The 18,344-nt window shown below is 46.7% G+C and overlaps 1 protein-coding gene across 1 annotated transcript; it reads left to right on the top strand.

Annotated features, from left to right (window-relative positions):
• The first annotated feature begins 71 nt into the window (after window positions 1-71).
• On the top strand, window positions 72-15,906 carry LOC130253020 (heat shock factor protein 3-like). The gene is made up of 13 exons (XM_056491236.1): window positions 72-278; window positions 1,592-1,700; window positions 3,331-3,458; window positions 6,242-6,366; window positions 7,218-7,293; window positions 7,948-8,009; window positions 8,422-8,503; window positions 8,787-8,920; window positions 9,700-9,945; window positions 11,121-11,226; window positions 11,786-11,851; window positions 12,693-12,759; window positions 13,341-15,906. Exons 1-13 carry the CDS (start codon window positions 132-134, stop codon window positions 13,670-13,672), a joined length of 1,680 nt encoding a protein of 559 aa, XP_056347211.1. The 5' UTR covers window positions 72-131; the 3' UTR covers window positions 13,673-15,906.
• The last annotated feature ends 2,438 nt before the right edge of the window (window positions 15,907-18,344 follow it).

The raw sequence follows: 18,344 nt of genomic DNA, 5'->3' as shown, positions 1-18,344 counted from the left end.
GCCGGGGCGGGGGGCGGGGCCTGGCGGTTCCCGCCAATCAGCGGCCGCTCCGCGCGGCGGGCCCGCCCCCGGGTGCGTCGCGCGGCCCCGCACGGCCCGTCCCCGCTCGCGCGGCCCGTCGCGGTCCGAGGATGCGGGAGGCGCCCGCGCTGCCCCGCGGCCCCGCCGCCCCCGCCGCGCCCGCCCCCGGCGGGCCCGTGCCCGTGCCCGGCTTCCTCGCCAAGCTCTGGGCCTTGCTGGAGGATCCGGACAGCGACGACGTCATCTGCTGGAGCAGGGTGAGGTGGCCGCTGGGGCCCGGCCCGGGGAGGCCCGCGCGAAGGACTCGAGGGTGGTGGGGGCGCCGGGCCGGGGTGCGGAGCGCTGCGGGCGGGCGGTGGCGGAGGAGCCCCGGCTGCCCGGAGCGTGCCGAGCCCGCTTCCCCGCGCCGCTTGCAGTGGTGCTGGCGGCTCGGCGCGCCCGGGGCCCTGCCCGGGGCCTCTCCCGGTGCCCGGGGCCGTGCCCGGAGCTGTCCCCTGGCCGTGCCCGGGGCCTCTCCCGGTGCCCGGAGCTGTCCCCTGGCCGCGCCCGGGGCCTCTCCCGGTGCCCGGGGCCGTGCCCGGAGCCTCTTCCGGTGCCCGAAGTTGTGCCCGGAGCTGTCACCTGGCCGTGCCCGGGGCCTCCCCCGGTGCCCGGGCCCCTCCCGCCTGCGGCCCGCGGCGGCGGTGCTGGAGCAGCGGGACATCCCCCGGGGACAGCCCCGAGTTCCCGGACAGCAGCTCCGGGTGCTGAAAGGACGCTGTCAGGAGCCATTAACTGTCCGTTTTCCTTGCGGAGCGGAGACAGATGTGCCCCGCGGGCTGAGGGCACGGACACGCCGACCAGACAGTCCAGACACGCACTGTGTTTATTTTTGTTCTCTGCCGTTTTTAAATCCGTAGGATTTCTCTTCACTTCTTGTTTTTTTCCCAGCCGTTTGCCCTTTACAAAGGCAAAGATGAAAAGAAACGCAGTATTTTTGTTCTCTTCATTAACAATATAAAAGTGATGCAAAACGCTCTTCCTGTTTCCAGGAAGTTTGATCTTGAGCATATAATGAATCTGGCACTGCTGGTGTCACGCTTACCCCTGGTCACCACTGGGTTGTGTTGTCTGAACTTTCGGTAACTCAGCAACGTTCCGTGGTTATTTTTAGTGATGACATAGCACCTACAATGGAAGAATCTTGTCAGGAGCTGGGCAGTCTGATGAAGGGAGATGAAATCTCTTTGGTAGCATGAATTCCATTGGGCTTGTGCAATGTTTATGTTTCCTGGGGACAAAGGGAGCAGGTTTTTAGAACGGTTTTGCTTTGGATTAAGATCAGTATGTTAGGGCTTTAAGAAATACTCCTTTTTCAATAGAAGTGTTCCATGTAATTCTGTCTTTGAATTCAAACTTTTTAGTCCAGTCCCAAGTACTCAGAAGTGTTCCCACAGACAATTCTCTTGGTGAAGTCTTTGCCCTTCTCTGCTGTCAGAACTGTCTCTGCTGATTTATGATCTTCATTTAAGAGCAACACCTTAGAAAAGCTGTGCTTGTTCACTGACTGTTACTTCTGCTTATTTCCTAGAATGGCGAGAATTTCTGCATTCTGGATGAGCAGAGGTTTGCCAAGGAGCTGCTGCCCAAGTACTTCAAACACAACAACATCTCCAGCTTCATACGGCAGCTCAACATGTGTAAGCATCAGCGGTTCCTACACACTCTGCCAAGTTCACAGCTACTTGGTTTGGATTTCTTTAAACAAGCTAATGGACTTGGCAAGTCTTTCACCCCTAAAAAGCCTGATAAAAAGCTTCATCTCTGAGCCTTGGCTTTAAGTTTGCTTCACAAAAGAAAAGACTGATGATAGAGCTTGGTTTAGTGTTTGGTTTTTGTATTTTAGCTCCAAGCTCTTTTGAGTAACATCTGTAAGAGCATATGCTGGTGCCTAAAGGTGAGGTTCCCTGAGCTCCAGCATTGCTCTTGCAGCAAATGTGTACCCAGGGCAGTAGAGGCTGAGTGTTCACCCATATACCTAGAATGTGAAAAATAATTGCCTGGATTTTGGGGCTACCACTGCTCTTGCCTGCTTTGCTGTGTTGGAATCAGATCAATCCTGCTGATGGGCCAAGCTGGACTACATTTTTCATTATGTTTGCTCAGCTTGTGAGCATCATGTGGCAGCATTTCATAGCACACGCACAGCATGGCCAGGCAGAGGGGTGCAGTGGGGGTGGCTCAGGGGCACAGTGCAGCATGCAAGGCTGCAGCAACCAACAGGAATAACTGCAGGAGCTTCTGGGATTAGTGGAGGGACAACCAACATAGGAGGTGCTGCCTTAGAATTTCAGACTGACAGGGAGGAGCTCTGTCCTTGCCCAGTAGGTTTGCCTGATCTCTCTAGCTGATACCTGTATAGGTTTTGTAACCTGTAGCACAGATAGCATATCTATTTAGTCTCTGGGCAGAAGCTATATGCTTGTTTGTGTTGTGTGCTTTTGTTTGTAAGATCCACTTGAGTGACAGAGGATAATCCAAAGAAGCAATTGTCTCTTTCCTTGTAGCCAGGGAAATGAAAAAAAAGCAAATATTCCTATGTAGATACACAGTGTAGTGGCAGCCTCCTTTTCCTGCTAGATCTATTCTGGATTTCTAATAATAGTTGGAGTGCTTTAATTGTATTAAAACCTTGACTGAGAAGAGACATGGATTGGCCTGTCAGCTGAATCATTCATCTACCCTGTGATGTTTGAGCAGTGATTGAAATAGAACTGGCAGTATCTTACTTTGTACAGACAGTCTGATATGAAGAAGGTGCTCTGCTGCAGGTTTTTATATAGACAGGCAAGGAACTAACCTCTCTGCCTTGCTTTATTCTGTAGACCATGGTGGTATATGACAGCATTTGTTCTGATAGTAGTTGTCAGGGATAAAAGGGAAAGTGTACCATTCCTCTGCTTCCACTGGGACATGATTCTATTCAAGATATCATAATAAATCTCATTTCTGACTAACTGTTGTGAAGGTTTGTACATGGCTGATGGTTTGGCAATGGCTGTCTTCCCTACAGACACACACTGTGCAGCTGCCTGTGCAGCCTGCCAAGGAGAGGCAGTGGTACTGTGGACATATTCTCTAGCTGTGAAGATCAGAGCAATGAAATTATTGAGCACCAAGAAAAGCTACCTTGGGTGCTTTTCATAATTTCTGCTCCCAGTAAATGTAGTGCAGTGGGTGTTTTGGTAGCACTAGACTTTCCTTAAGCTGTATCTATTCCAAGTCAACTTCCAACTGGAAGAAATGCCTGTGTTGATTTCCTCTCCACAGATGGTTTCAGGAAGGTGATTGCTCTGGAGAATGGTATCATTACAGCAGAGAAAAGCTCAGTCATTGAGTTCCAGCACCCTTTCTTCAAGCAAGGGAAGGCACATTTACTGGAGAACATCAAGCGCAAGGTACAGTCGAAGCACATGTTTATTTCACCTAGTTACAGAAAGTGGCTTATCAGGAGCACGTATGGGAGAATCAAACACAGCCAGCAAATACCATGGGAGCCAAGGTAACTTCCTCACAGTGCCAGGCCAGTGCTTGCTGGGCCTCCTTGTGCCAGTGCTCAGACAAATCTGCTCTGCTCTTGCTCGTGAAATGGGGTACGGCCATGTTCTGCATCAGCATCAAACCACAGCCCTTCTCCACAGAGCTCATATCCCTGATTGCAACTTAGCATGGTCTGCAGTTCTGTCAGCATCTCCAGCCTGAGAAAGGCACAAAATGAAAGAAGCAGAGGAAAATACTTTCCCATTTGGCACTCATTAAAAATTAGCAAGGTCATTGGTAACCAGTTCATTTGGATGAGTTTGTGTAAATTATATTGCTCCTCCAAAACTGTGCTGCCACTAAGCTACATCCTTACAAACACTTTCTGCTTTTCTTTTGTACGTTCAGGCCTTGTCTGACCTGTTTCTGCACAGATATTTATCCTCTATTGGCACATTACAGCCCATAATATCCTGAGGAAGAGAGTATCATGATACATCACGTTGACATTTGAACAGCAGAATCTTTTCTTTAGGCTGTTGTCAGGTGTGGCTGCATTGTCCAGGGTAATAAAAGCCCGGGGTAGGCTGGAGAGGCACAATTGTGTTAGGATTGATTCTTGACTGAGCTGCCCCTGCTGGAGCCAGGATCGATGGAGTGGTGCTGGGGGGGGCTGTGCTCCCCCCCTGCTGTCACCACGTGTCCCAGCCTGCACGCCTGCCAGGGCCGCTGCACCGTGACGTCAGGTGTGGCACCATGTGTCCCAGGGGTGGTGCACTGGGTGGAGTGTTCTAGATGGAAAGACAAGAGCTCTGCTCAGTGCCAAGTGTTGAATAGGTTGGTGAAAGATACTCTTTGTTGCACAGGAAATGTTAGTGATTTTTTGCAAAACAGTCATTAATTTTCTTGCTGTTTTACTGCCTGGAATGGGGCCATATTCCAGTATTGGCTGTAAACTGTGTTTCAAGCCTCTCTCAGGGCTTGCTTTACTTTTTCCCTTTCACTTTTGGCTCTGCTGGTGTGCAGATACCCTGTGTGTCATCACAGAATATCAGAATGATTTGAATTGGAAGGCACCTTAGAGCTCATCTCATTCTACACAGTGCCATGGACAGGGACACCTCCCACTAGACCAGGTTGCTCCAAGCCCCATCCAGCCAGGGATGGGACAGCCAGGTTTCCTTGGGCAGCCTGTGCCAGTGCCTCAGCACCCAAGGACACCCTGACTAGCCAGTTGAGGACTCTGTAGAGCAGTTCCTTGAGCAGAATTTTCAATGGCCCTTGTTGGAGGCTAGCTGGCTGCATTTGGAATTTCCACCCATTCCCTGCAATTTTTGGTTGTCTTCCCACAGAGAGGTGGTGTGCTGAAGAGAAATCAGGGAGCCTTGAATTCCATTTGGGATGCACCCTGTGTACATTAGCCTAAGTTATTAATTGCAGCCAACACAAAGCATCTAGACTGCAGACAGGGAGAACTGTCAGATCCTTCAGTCCATCCTTTGCACCATTGGATTGTGGCAAGAAAGTAGTTAGTCATGTCTGAGAAGTGATTACACAACAGCTGTGTTCTGTTCCAGCACAAGAGGATGGGATCTTGGTGTGTAACACCATTGGTTCATTTCTGACCATCCCACTCCTCTTTGGAAGACAAGATGTGTGACCCAACCTGCACAGAAGTTATCTCACACCTCTCACCTCTCCTTTGGAATCTACATGAGATGCTTTCACATCCTCCTTGGAATTCAGCAGAGTAACAAGAAAACTCCCAGCAGGCTGTAGGCTGGGAAAAACACCTGGTACAACTCCATGTGGCTCAATTATAGTCAGTATTTGGCAAAATGATGTTCGAAATTATGCCCACAAAACCTGGATGTATCATTCAGATATATGCAAGTGATGCACTATAGACCTGTCTTTTTCAAAATCCTGAGTTGTGCTTCAGCCAACAATGCTTCTACTGCAGAGAGAGTTGCTGAAGGAACTGGAAAATGTTTAATGTAGAAGTGCAGGAAGGAGATGGTGAGCTTTTTGCTCTCTGATGGCTTTTCCACCATCATTTGAAGTAGCAGCATTCACGGATTGTGCTGTGAGCAGAAGAGCAATTTAGACTCTTCTTTCTGCAGACAAGTCTCCATAACTTTGGAATGTCACTGGGCAGAGATGTAGTAGAGGAAACACCAATAAGGGAACCTGCAATTCAACTGATGTGGGATAAATTTCCTGATTGAGTAGGATGCATCTAACTATACACCTTCATCTCCCAGTAACTCAATGGAAATTTGTTACTCCTTTGCTGGCAAATTTACTCATACCTGGAAGGACTGTGATGATCTTGTTCTTCCACTATTAGCTGTGGGGTTTTTGTGGCTGGTGTTTGCTCTGTGACACTAGAGGGCAAACTGTCACCAAGCCTGGCAGAGAACCCCCAGGGAAAGCCCTTTGCAGTCAGTTTTTTTTATTGTGAAGTTGTTATGAATCTACTGTCTCCAGGTACAAAGTGCTAATCTCATGTTTTCATTGGTATCTTGGTTTTTTCATGTCCTAAGGATTGTGACCTGTAGCAGTTGTGTTTTGTGCCATGTAAGAATTGCAGTCCTGTCTGGTCTTTCAATGGGGCTTGGTCCTGCCCTGCAGGCTGCTGCACTCTACCTGCAGCAAGGAGTATGCACTGTTTGTAGTAAAGCATGTGTACCTATTCTAGGTGTCTGCAGTGAGAACTGAGGATCTCAAGGTCTGCACAGAGGATTTGCACAAAGTCCTGTCTGAGGTGCAGGAGATGAGAGAGCAGCAGAACAACATGGATGTCAGGCTGGCTAACATGAAGAGGTAGACTCGGCTGTTTCGGGGCGCTTACGCTTTGAATGTTGCTTGTATCTGATGGAGATTGGCTAAATATGGGTTTCATTTGAACTGGAAACAGGTGAAGCTATATTTTTTCCTAAGAATGCCCATTCCACCCCACACAGCATTCTGAATCTTGTTTGGTTTTGTAATTCAGTTACAGACTGGAGATTTAGACTGGGAGCTTGTTTGAGATTTCACTCTGGTTGGCAGCACCTCTAGTAGTTTCTTAGGTCAATAAAAGCATTTAATTTTTTTAATACAAACAGGGTTAGATGCAGTGAGGCACAATTGGTGTTTTGTTTTCTTTCTAACTGGAAGAGGACTTTGCACATCCTCATCTCTATTCTCTCAGATCCCCTTCCTATAGGCACTGGTAATTCATTCAGCTCATTGGTATGCCAGCAGATATCAACGAGTTCAGGAGATACCTTTCTCTCTCTGTTCCTTAAAAAAAAACCAACCTACCAAGCCCCTTGAACACCACCTTTAGATGTGTCCCAAGGCTGTCAGTGTTTGGAAACAGGCTGAGTGTAACACAAAGTCCTTATTCAACAGCTTTGAGGCTTTGAAGGAATACCTCAGATCAAGGTCATTGGTGGAGCAGCAGAGGATGAGGGTGTCCTTATTAAGTGAGTGATGCTGCTGATGGAAAATGAAGTGAAGTTAACTCAGAGTTTATGCTAGTAGATCGAATTAACTGAGGGTTAGTTATCCACAGAAGGAATGTTGCCATTGGTTCTGCAAGATACTCTAAAAGTTTGAAAGCTGTGAAACTAGAGCATATAAAGTAAACTCTGTTCATCCTCTGTCTTCTGATTTATTCTGCATTGCAGAGAAAATAAGGCCCTGTGGAAAGAAGTGGCAGTTCTAAGGCAGAAGCACAGTCAACAACAGAAGCTGCTGTCTAAGGTACCATTGCAGCATCTTCAGTGCTACCATCCTTATTCCTGCCTCTGTGATACTTCATGGCATTCTTTGCTTATGTAGAATGACAAATGACACAGAGCTGAACAGGCTGTATTAATACAGCATAAAGAAAACATTCACAGTTCCTGAGTCTCAGAAGTAGCACAGTAAAGAACCACGAGCAAAGCACTAAGGAAAAGTCATAGTAGGATATCAGTGTGTGGAGACAGTGCATGGTAACAGGAGCCCAGAACTTGAGAGATTGCAGGCACATGGAATGGAGTCTGTGAAAGATCTTGGACCAGGATACACTTAGACCACTTGAGAAGTGAACTTGGAATGCAGAAACTCTAGGAGCTTGCACGCTGGAAAAAATTTTCTCTGGTTTATTCCTCAGCTGTTTCTGGTCTGGAATCCTCTAGTGACTTGTGCTGTTACATTGCATTTTTTTTAAAAAAAGCCAACTGTGCAAGTGGGCTATGCAGTTTTTAACTCTTGCTTTGTTCTTTAAGATACAATTGCAAATGGATTTTAAAAATACCTCTTAATTTCTGTCATGTAACTATATCATTTTATAGCAAAATCAGAACTAAGAATTTAATGTTAGGATTGCTATGCTGACCGATGTTTTGGTTTTCTTTTGTTTTTCCTTTTTAGATTCTTCAATTTATACTAAGTTTGATGCGAGGAAATTATATTGTTGGGGTCAAAAGAAAAAGGTAATTACTTGATAGGTCCCAGATCAGTGTCAGATGTGAATTGTACGGATGAATCAGTCTCTGTTGTGTGACAGGTATTTTTATCACACTTGAGAAAGCTGATGGAAGTTCAGTCAAGCACAAAATAAATATTTCCTCCTTATCACTAAAACAGGTGGGAAGAGAATATTCTACACATTTTCAATTCCAAGGGGCACAGTTATCAGAAGTGGTAAATCTCCAAACGTGCACGTGTGACTGACTTCTTCCAAACCACAGTGTGTGTGTAGTACAGGCTGCCTTCTTGACACACGTTCCCAAAAGCCAGGCTTCTTGGGAGGGCAGGAATGATCACTACCACTGCCTGTCTTTGGCAGTGCTGCAGCTCTTGCCTCTGGCAGTCAGGATGTACTAAAGCTGTGCTTTGTCTCAGGTCTCTCACGGATGCTGCGGGTGCTTCACCCTCCAAGTACAGTCGGCAGTATGTCCGCATCCCTGTGGAGAGTGGCCAAGCTGTAAGTCTCCCCAGGGACAGAGGCAGTGGGTTGGACAGGATGATACACAATGATGTCAGTCTTCCTCATAGCTACAAATACCCAAACCTTGCAGTTAAATGCTCTCCCTTTTGTAATGAGCAGCTTTAGAGCAGCACTCTGGCTGTAAAATCATGCAAATCAGTGCAACTGGTCACAGATTAAATGTGAACAGCAAAGAGAAGCTGCAAGGAGAATGGGTCTTCAGTATGAAAAAAGGAAAGATCAGAGCCTATGGTTTACTCATTCTGTGCTGTATCTGCAGATGGCTTTTTCTGAACATAGTGCACATGAAGAGGATGGAAATGGTACAGGTCTGATAATCCGAGATGTCACTGACACCCTGGAAAATGCCACCAATGGCCTCCTTGCTGTGGCACACACAAGTGGCAGAGCCAGGTTTGTCCAAAATATATGAAGTATTTGTGCCTGGATTGTTAAATGGATAGTAGTTATGTTAATGTTGGTGATCCATCTGTGTTCTGGAAACATTCACAAACTCTGAATGTCAGTTTGTGCATGACAGGCCTGTTGTAGATTCTCCTTCTACAGCATGTAGCATTGGTCATTGTCAGAGCTCATGTCTCTTCAGGAGTCCCTGGAGGCCTGTCAGGCTGATGAGCATTGCAGGTTTAATTTGCTGAGGCTTTTCTGTCTGTTCAACAAATGAACACATACTTGACTTTTCAACAGAGCAGGGACCTGAAGGCTTATATAGGCTTCTAATGATCCAAAATGTATATAGGTTGCTAACAAATCAGGATCTATAGTTTTATCTCCAGTTTCAATTCTGCTTTCATTAAGCGTATCCTAGGGAAGGTATTCTCTGTGTGGCAACAGATTTTACTGAAAACCTATTTAGTTGCTAATACCCAGAGTGAAATATGGACTGATTTGGAATCTTTTCTTTCTAGAGTCTCTTTAGGAGTTTCCCTCCTGCCTAATTCCTATATACTATGTTGCTGCTTTTTGAGGTGCTTTGCTCTGATACATGGTCTGTGTATAAGCTGTAGTAAGAATCTTCATCTGCCACTTTGCTGCTTTTTCTAAAGACCAGTTTGTTACTTGAATCCTTGCCTGGCCTAATCTTATTAAGAGTTGGGATACTAAAGCTGAAATGAATAGTAATGCAGTTGATAAATTCTCCTGTGTGTTGTTTCTGTTTGGGTCACATTTAGAGAGCCACAGGCAGCTCTGGATCCTGGCTTACCTCTTTGTCAAGTATCACAGCCAAGTGAGTTAAATTGTGCAGAAGCTGTGCCATCAGTTCCTATAAACGATGTCAGCAAATCCGGCGAAATAGGCACAGCTGCTGTGGAGCTGCACACTGCACAGCCAAATGCTCCAGAGGACCCTGTGTCAGTAATTGACTCCATCTTGAATGAGAACAACTCTGGAAACCAAAGTGATCCCTTGCTGGACAGGTATTAACTTGTTTCTGAAGAGAGTTATGCTGTTGTCACCTCGTGAGATCCTGTCAGAGTTTTGGAGGGTGTGTTGGTTAGGCAGAACATAGGGAATTAGCTTTTGAATTGTCATTGACAAAGTGAATTCTCTTCAGCTTTGTTACTAGAACTTGAAAAAGCCAAATGTTGGCATCACACATTGAAAAAGGTTGTGTCCCTGTCACCTTTATGGTAGCGTGTGCCTGACTGCTGGTGCATCCATCAGTGTGTCCCATCAGCCCACTGCTGTCACTGCCAGGGGCTGCCAAGCAGCAGGTACTGGGCACTGAGCTTGGGCTGGCATTGTGGGCACTTTGTCCCTGGGACCTGGGTGTGGATTGTGCTGGTTGTCATCTCACTGTTCCTTTCCCTCTCTGCCCCTCATTTGTACAAAGCTGTTTCCTCTGTGTCCTGTCAGATCACACAGCCCACTGTGGCTGCAGGAGAGCTGTATGAGGACAAAGCTTTAACTCTTGCTCCTACAGCTCTTCTGCTGTGGTCAGCAGCATGTAGGAGGGTCTGGGCTGCTGTCCCAGCACCCATGCAGTCTGAAGGCCCTGCTGTATCTTCCCTCCTGGGCACTGCAGGATGTGGGCAGTGCCTTGGAACTGCCTGTTCCTCAGTGCTGGGAATTCAGTACAGGAGCTCCTCATGGCATAGCAAGACTTGCAGTGTGGGCATTGTGCCTGCAGCTGCCTTCTCAGGTTCGTCACTGTCCCTCATGTCCTGCCCACTGTCCTTGGTAACATGTCCAGTTTGGCAACAAGCTGGTGTTTCAAAGTAGGAAGAGTTCCTTCAGGCCCAGATTATTTCCAGCCCTTTGCTTATCACTTATTGTCCCAGGGCAAAGCCATTGGACCTTTGTTTTAACAGATACTGGTGTACAGGCTGGGATCTGAGAACATTCACCAGATACTAAAATGAGGGAGGAAGTAGGTATGGAAGGAGGAACTGCTTTTTGACCTGATAGCTGTAGTTGTGTTCAGGTAGTCTTCCTTGTACCTGTACCTCAAGGAGCTGGAGTTAAAGGTGATACAGGAATGTGGTTTCATCCATTTGGCTGTTCTGGACTGTAAGCAACCTGCCCTGTGGGGCAAGAGAAGGGCCTGCCTGCCACCCATGCCTTACAGTGCTATGTAATTTTGTCTTTTTAGAGAGGAAATTCAGGATTTTCTGAACTGCATTGATGCCAGCCTTGAGGAGCTGCAAGCAATGCTGTCAGGAAAGCAGTACAACTTCGGCGCCGACGCCCTCAGCGACGTGAGTGTCCTCTCACTGTGTCAGATTTCTGAGAAATACTGCTCAGGTTGTGTCATGGAATGCTGCTGGTTTATTCCATGTTGTAATATGTAAGATTTGGGAGCATCTTGAAAAACAAATAGTTGCAAACAGAATGATTTGTAGGTATTCACAGTGTACAAGGTAATACTGGGAGCCATTCCCAGGTCATACAGGATTCCTGTGCTGCAGAACTGAAGGAGGGGAAAAAAAGGAAAAATTTGCCTCACTTCTCCTTCTCAAGCCTAATCACATACCATCACATCCTGTGTATTTGATTCAGCTGGATGATATGGATGATATGGAGTGAAACTTTGCTGTATTCCTAGAATCACTGGGAAATAGGGTAACCCTTTCTGTTCTGTGACCTCAGTTCACTGCCACAGCTTGAAGCTGCCTGCTGAAGGCCCATGGAGGTGCCACTGTCCCCATGCTTCAGTGGAAGGAGCAGCACACTGGGTCCTGCAGTCCTTCCAGGAGCTCTCTGCAGTTTTATATCAAGAACTTTATTAGTTGACATATGGTCTGGTTTTATTTTCAGACATTTAATCCGGAGCTGCCAGCCCTGGATGTGAGCTTGATGGAAACTCCCACTGGTATTGAAAATGTAAGAGTAAGATTTACTTCTGTGGTGGGGAGGATGAATGTGATGCTGGGAGTTGGATCTTGCTTGATGCACCTCAAGGGTGGGAATGGGGTTGATGGCACAGGGTGACACTGCTGGTTCATCTCATTCAGCTGAGTGTTGGCATGCTGGAATTTAAGAGGGATCTCAAGATAATTTCCAGTCCTGCATTCCTAGTGCAGTCATACACTTGGAATGCCTGTCTGAAGACTGAAGGAAAAGTACTAAATGAAAACTGTAATGCAATACACTGTAGTTGTTCTGAACATGGCTCTGTGGGATTTCCTCAGAAGATACACAGAAGTTCAGCACAAACTTACTTCTCTTGGTCCAGTTCCTAAAATTGATTCATATTATTAAAAAAAATCCTTGCAAGTGTTATTTTTGTTGTAGTCCTGAAATAATATTTAAATTAGGATTTCCCAGTAAGAAGAGCTTTGACAACAACTGATGTGAAATGCAGCTGTGTTTAAGCAGTGCCTGCAAAATTCAATTACATGATGAAATAATGTTTAACTGTTACCCTAACACTGTTACCCTAACAAGACCGATTATAATAAAGCTTCTGGTTTGGAAGGTAAAACAAATACTTGCTAGTCAGAAGCTCTTTTTTTTTTTTAGTAAGTTAAGTTTGTCTGTATTTCATTGTGCCTCCTTCTGAGAGCTCCTATGTGCAAGCCTTTATGTGCAACAACAGGCTCATTGCTCAGTCTCTTCCCTCCTCCTTCCACATCTAATTCTGTTAACCAGTCAGTAAAGACTTCCATTTTGTTGTTGTTGTTGTTAAACATTCTGTCTTAACTCTCTGTCTGCTTTGTTTCAGATGGCAAACTTGGCAGAGAGCACTGAAGGTCTGGGAGCAAGTGAGAGGGAAACAGCAGGAAGCAAAGGTGGGCAGGAAGGAGCACTGAGTGCTGTGGCAGCTCCACACTCTGAAAACTGTATTTTGAAATGGAATTGTTTTAGCCTATAATATCTCATTGTTTGGTCTGGGCTTAAGCTTTTTGTGAAGACTGTGATGTTTCACTGATCTTGAAGCTGTGCCTCAGTCTTAAAAGGTTCATCCTGTGCCCTGTGGTTTTTCACATGAAAAACATGGGTCCTGTCCTGTGTCCCTTTTCACATGGAAACATGACACAAGTGCCACAGTGGGGAGCAGAACTGCAGATGCTCGTGAGCAGTGTCTCCTACACAGGCTGTGATCCCCCAAAGGCAGAGCTGCTGAGGTTACCCCTGCAGTGCTGCCATTGCCTGCTGTGAGAGTCAGGGGCTTGGAGTGGGCTTCAGGCACTGATGTTTCCAGGCACAGGGCCTTGGCTTCACTCTGACAGCCATGGGTGTAGGGTTTGTCCCAGCCCAGCTGGGGCTTTCCTGTAGTGCACCAAGTTTGAAGCAACTTCTCCAGGTTTCCTTGCCTTGAATAAGAGCCTTCAGTTGGTGAAACAGTTTGAACTGTTTGTTTTTCCCTCAGATATGCAGCTGATCCAGTACAGGGCCAACCCTCTGCTTTCCTTATTTGAAGAGCTGCCTTCAGGTGAAGCTGCTGGGAAGGTGGATGATCCAAAAGACTTTCTGCTGCCTCCCCTGGAGGAGAAACCTGCTCTCCAGCCTCCATCAGCCAGTGGAACCGTTGTGCCACTTGCAGCTCCCGCAAGCCAGGCCGAGCCTCTGGACACTCTGGGAATGGGTGATCCTCCTCTCCTCCCAGAAGATGGGAATGGAGAGTATAAACTGTTTCCACTCCTGCTTCTCAGTCCTGTTGCTAACTTCATAGATGAGGCCTCTGAGATAGAAATTTCTTGAACTCGTAGAACATCTGTAACCAGCTTAGTGCTATGGAATAACCACCAAAGGAGTGGAGCAGCAAAAAGTGTGAGCTTGGTCCTCACCTGCTTCCTGGGGACCCTGCTGTGTGCAGACAAGTGGAAGTGCTCTTGCTGCAAGCAGGGAGCACATCTGGGAGAACTGAACACAAGCTCAGCAACAACAAGAGCTGGTGGAATGAAGGCACCAGACAGAGGGGAAGAACAACAGCCCTGTAAACATACCACAGTGTATTCCATAACTTTTTATTCAATATTCTTATTGCAAGAGGAAATATGTTTGTATCCTGTTTGTAAAGTTTGGCTGGGTTTTTTTTTGTTGGGGGATGGTGTTTGTTTTTATTAGCTGGACAGTAATGTCAAAAATGGTGTGTAATACTTTAAACCTGGGTTTTACTCTGGAGAGCCTGCTTCAATAGGTGGCTTGCCTACTGTTTGGAATTAAGTTGGTTTTAAATTTTGTTTTTAATTTGAGATTTCTTTTTTGATAGTTACTGGCTACAATTGTTTGCATCTGCTTATATTACTTTCATACTCCTAGATTTGCTCCTAGGTATATAGGGAACATTTTTCCTATGGAAAATGACATTTAACTGTGGAGTATTATTTTTTACCATGCTAGCACACATCCATTGCCCTGGATTGTAGGAGTTGTGGTAGGAAGTGCTTGCCCCCCTGTGTAGCTCTGATTTCTCATGCACATTGCATGGCAGTTCGGGGTAACCTGCCCCCAGTTCACAGGCCCTGTGTCCTTGCAGATGGTCACTAGGACTGATTCATGTTTAGCCAAGGCCAGCAGCTGTCCCTGAAATGAGAAGGGGAGCCCTGGGGTGCCCTGCACTGACACAGGGTGTCACACTGAGGTTTCTCTGTGCTGGTAGCCCCTGTATGCACACCGGGTTTCACACTGCAGTTTCTGCCCGTGGAATCTTAAAGCCAAATTAACTAGATGCATCTGAGGTTTTTTGACAATAAATTACATAAACTAGTGTCCACTTCACCAAAAAGTCATTCCCCAAAGTTCCTTTTTTGCACTGTTTCCCACATTCTTTTGGCACTGTTTCCCAAGTTTTTTTTGCACTGTTTCCCAAGTTCTCTGAGCAGCTGCACTGTGGAGCCCAGCCCTGGTGTCAGTGGAGCAGCAAGTTGTGTGCTAGTAGCAAGCATGTCACAGCTTCACACAAACCTGCTATGTGCTGAAATGACAGCAGCTGCTGGGGCTGCAAGAGGCCTGGATGCAGGTAGAAACCCCCTTGGATAATATCACCTGGTATTTCCTACCAGCACACTTTAAATTTTTTTAAGTTTTAGGAGTTCAGGCTACCTGCAGGCTCTGTTCTCTCTAATGTTCCTGAACTAATAAGTGCTGAGCTCTTTTCTGTTCAAGAATCCAAGGTAGATATTCTGAAGCCTGCTAGATAATGCATGTTACCTGTGGTGGCCCAACTTAGCTGGATTTGTGCTTCACTGTCAAATCTCTGAGTTGCAGAGGAAGGTCCTGCTCCTGAGTGTGTAACACCTTCAGTGTCATTTTATTTCTGTGCTTCTGTATCTGTTCTTACCTCGTGGCCCTTCTCGTTTCCTCCTTTTGAATTGCCTTTTGTCAAGTTTGTCTCATTCAAGCCTTCACAGTCTTTCTTTCTCCAACTTGTTGAGGCCAAGGGCTGAAAAGTCTCAAGTTTTTGTGAGCTGAAGGGACAGGGGGAGTTGGGCATGTTGCATCTGTCCCAGGTCAGGTTTGGTTTGTTAATTCCTTCTCAAAGGCCACAGTTTTTGCCAAGAGTGAATCAGTGAAAACCAGGCTTTTCTGATGTGCTGTTTGACAGCACCATGCAGACAACAGAGTTCTTTGGGAGGCTGATCTGCACCTCTGGCTCCCTGCACTGGTTGGACTGTAATTTCTGTCATGGATTAGTGTCATGTTCCTCTGTCTCAGAGTCCTCTCCCCTCAGCACAGCTCACTGTCAGATATTGGGTCTGAGTGCATCATGGGTTTTTAATATACTTTCTCTCTTAAGAAGTTAAGAAACCAAGGCTTAAGAAAATTAAAAAAAAAAAAAAAAAAGTTTGTGCATCTGTGTATCTGGTTTATGTACAGGTTCAGGAAAAGTATTTGTGCAACTTTCTTAAGAAAGATTGCAATGCAAAGGGGAAGACTGAATAACAAGAAAAACCCACATGCTGAAGTAATTAAACTCAAGAATTGCAAAAAGATTACTGTGTTTCTTGTACATTCTTGGCGTGTGTTCCTGTCTGTGCCAATGTTTCCCAAACCTTTTTACTGATGTTTCCAGAATTAAAGAGCTTTCATGCTCCTGGGGCGTGGTCTCATGATGCAGGTTCAGGTTATTGCTGGTTCAGGAATAACTAGGGTGATGAGGAGAGCCTAGTGTCTGTTTCTAGAGCCTGGGATAACAGCACCTGGGGCTGGTTTTTCAAAAGGGTTTGTGTGAAAGCTCAAAATACTCTGTGTGCTGAAAAATACACCAGATGTAGTGCACAAGTGCACATGTTCTTCACAGACTCCAGTAGGAAAGGCCCTCAGCTCCATTAGGTATGGATTAAAATATTCACTGGAGATAGTAGAAGGAAATGGAACAGCCCTGGTCATCTGCAGCATCAGGCACACCCCAGATCTGGCATGTCTGTGCAGACTCTGCCCAGGGTAACTGGTACCATGGGTATTACAGTTTTTGTGGGATTTTCCTTGAAGTAAGGAACTGTTCATCATTTCCACTGCCAAGACAAAGGATCTTTATACAGAACACGCTGCTCTTCAGGATAAGGACAAGGACACAGCAGTGGAGCTGGCATGTGGAGCTGTGGACAGACTCCTCTGCTGTGACAAGCTGGCTGAATCTGCAGCCCAGTGCAGCTGCTGCCCAGCCTGTGCCCGAGGGCCAGTGGCCAGACAGTGGGTGCCATGTGCCAGCCTGGGTGTGGGCACTGCCCCACTGCAGCCTTGTCACCAGTTTGTGACCCATGACCACAGGGGCCTCTCTGCAGCAGCTTCCTTCCTTCTGCAGCATCAGTGCACGTGGCTGCTGCCTGGCTCCTTGGCTTTATCACTGTGTCTGGGGAGGAAAGATTGCTCTCCCTTATCGTTCGTGTGCTGGGAATCCACAGAACACTCCCAGGCGTGGTGAGAGCAGGCTGAGGAGCTGCCAAGTGCCCCTTGCAGGCTGCTTTCAGATCTGCTCTTGCACTGTTTTACCCAGCCCTCCCCACACCGACCGTGGGAGCCTTGCCATCAGTTCATACCTCCTGTGCTGGCTAACAGAGCTTTGCAGAATACAGGAAAAACTGATTTTGCTCTGTCTCTCCTGGGCTGTGTGATGCCACTTCATCCAGCTCAGAATGTTTTGCTGCCTCCTAAAACAAGACTCTTGTTTTGAAAAGCAGCATCATGGTATCACAGATGCCCCAAGCAGAAACAAGGGGTTGCTGCCACAGTCACCTGAGGTACAGGTGCTGCACTGTATAAAGGACAAGATTTTTCCTGCCACTGTTCCCCCAACCAACAGGGTAAATGTAAATAAATAAATAAATACCTACACACCTTTTTTAGTCACACAGTCTGAGTTTCAGCTTCCTGGTTGGTCCAGATCCCACTAGTGATAGATTCCTGTTGTGTTTTCACCCCAGCCAGCAATCAAGCCCCACACAGCCACTTGCTCACTCTCCCACCAGTGGGATTTATGGAGAGAATTGGAAAGGTAAAAGCTGGGAAACTCTTCAGTTGAGATAAAGATAGATTAAAAGTGAAAGCAAAAGCTGGCACACAAGCAAGAAAAAACAAAGGATTAATTCACTTCCCAGGGGCAGGCAGGTGTTCAGTGTTCAGCCACCTCCAGGAGAGCAGAGCCCCTGTCACCTGTAATGGTGACTTGGGAAGACAAACCCATCACTCCATGTGTCCCCCTCCTTCTTCCCCCCAGCTTTAAACACTGAGTGTGATGCCATATGGTGTGGTCAGTTGGGGTCACCTGTCCTGGCTGTGTCCCCTCCCCACCTCCCAGGTACCCCCAGGCCTCTCACCAGCCTGGCTGCACAAAAAGCAGAAAAGGCCTTGGCTCTATGCAAACACTGATCAGCAATAACAAAAACATCTCTCTACTGTCAACCTTGTGTTCAGCAGAAATGCAAAACATAACCCCATATCAGCCACTGTGAAGACAATTCTACCCCAGCCAACCCATTGTCTTTTAATTCAAGACAGTATAGGCTTCTGCCTTCCTCCAGCAAAGGAGTTCCAAAGATTTGATCTTAACATGGTCTTTCCTTCCTTGAATCAAGTACATGAACACTGCAGCCCACAGCAGCTTTTCCTGCTTCTCCATATCCCAGTGGCTGCAGGCTGGAGTGGCATCCCAAGGGAAATTTCTGATGGAGGAATGCAGGGCCACAAGGGAGGATCCCACTGGGCCACTGCAGACCCAAACCATGTCTCACTATCACTGCAGGAGGGCTGTGTCCAGACCAGGGATTGGGATTTGTTTGGCTGCACTGAATTAGTCTGATTACTTGTATTTGAGGATGGCATGTTGAATTTGGATGTAACAACAGAAAAGGCTCATTTCAGTTCAGCTGAATGCAATGAAGAAGAAGAGATTCTTTTACTGGAGCAGAAGAAAATTTGTGAGCTGTAGAAA

Source organism: Oenanthe melanoleuca, chromosome 4A, assembly GCF_029582105.1.
Source record: "Oenanthe melanoleuca isolate GR-GAL-2019-014 chromosome 4A, OMel1.0, whole genome shotgun sequence".
Taxonomy (NCBI): domain Eukaryota; kingdom Metazoa; phylum Chordata; class Aves; order Passeriformes; family Muscicapidae; genus Oenanthe; species Oenanthe melanoleuca.
Note: the sequence above shows the minus strand (reverse complement) of the source record. Positions and strands in the feature narration are given on the sequence as shown.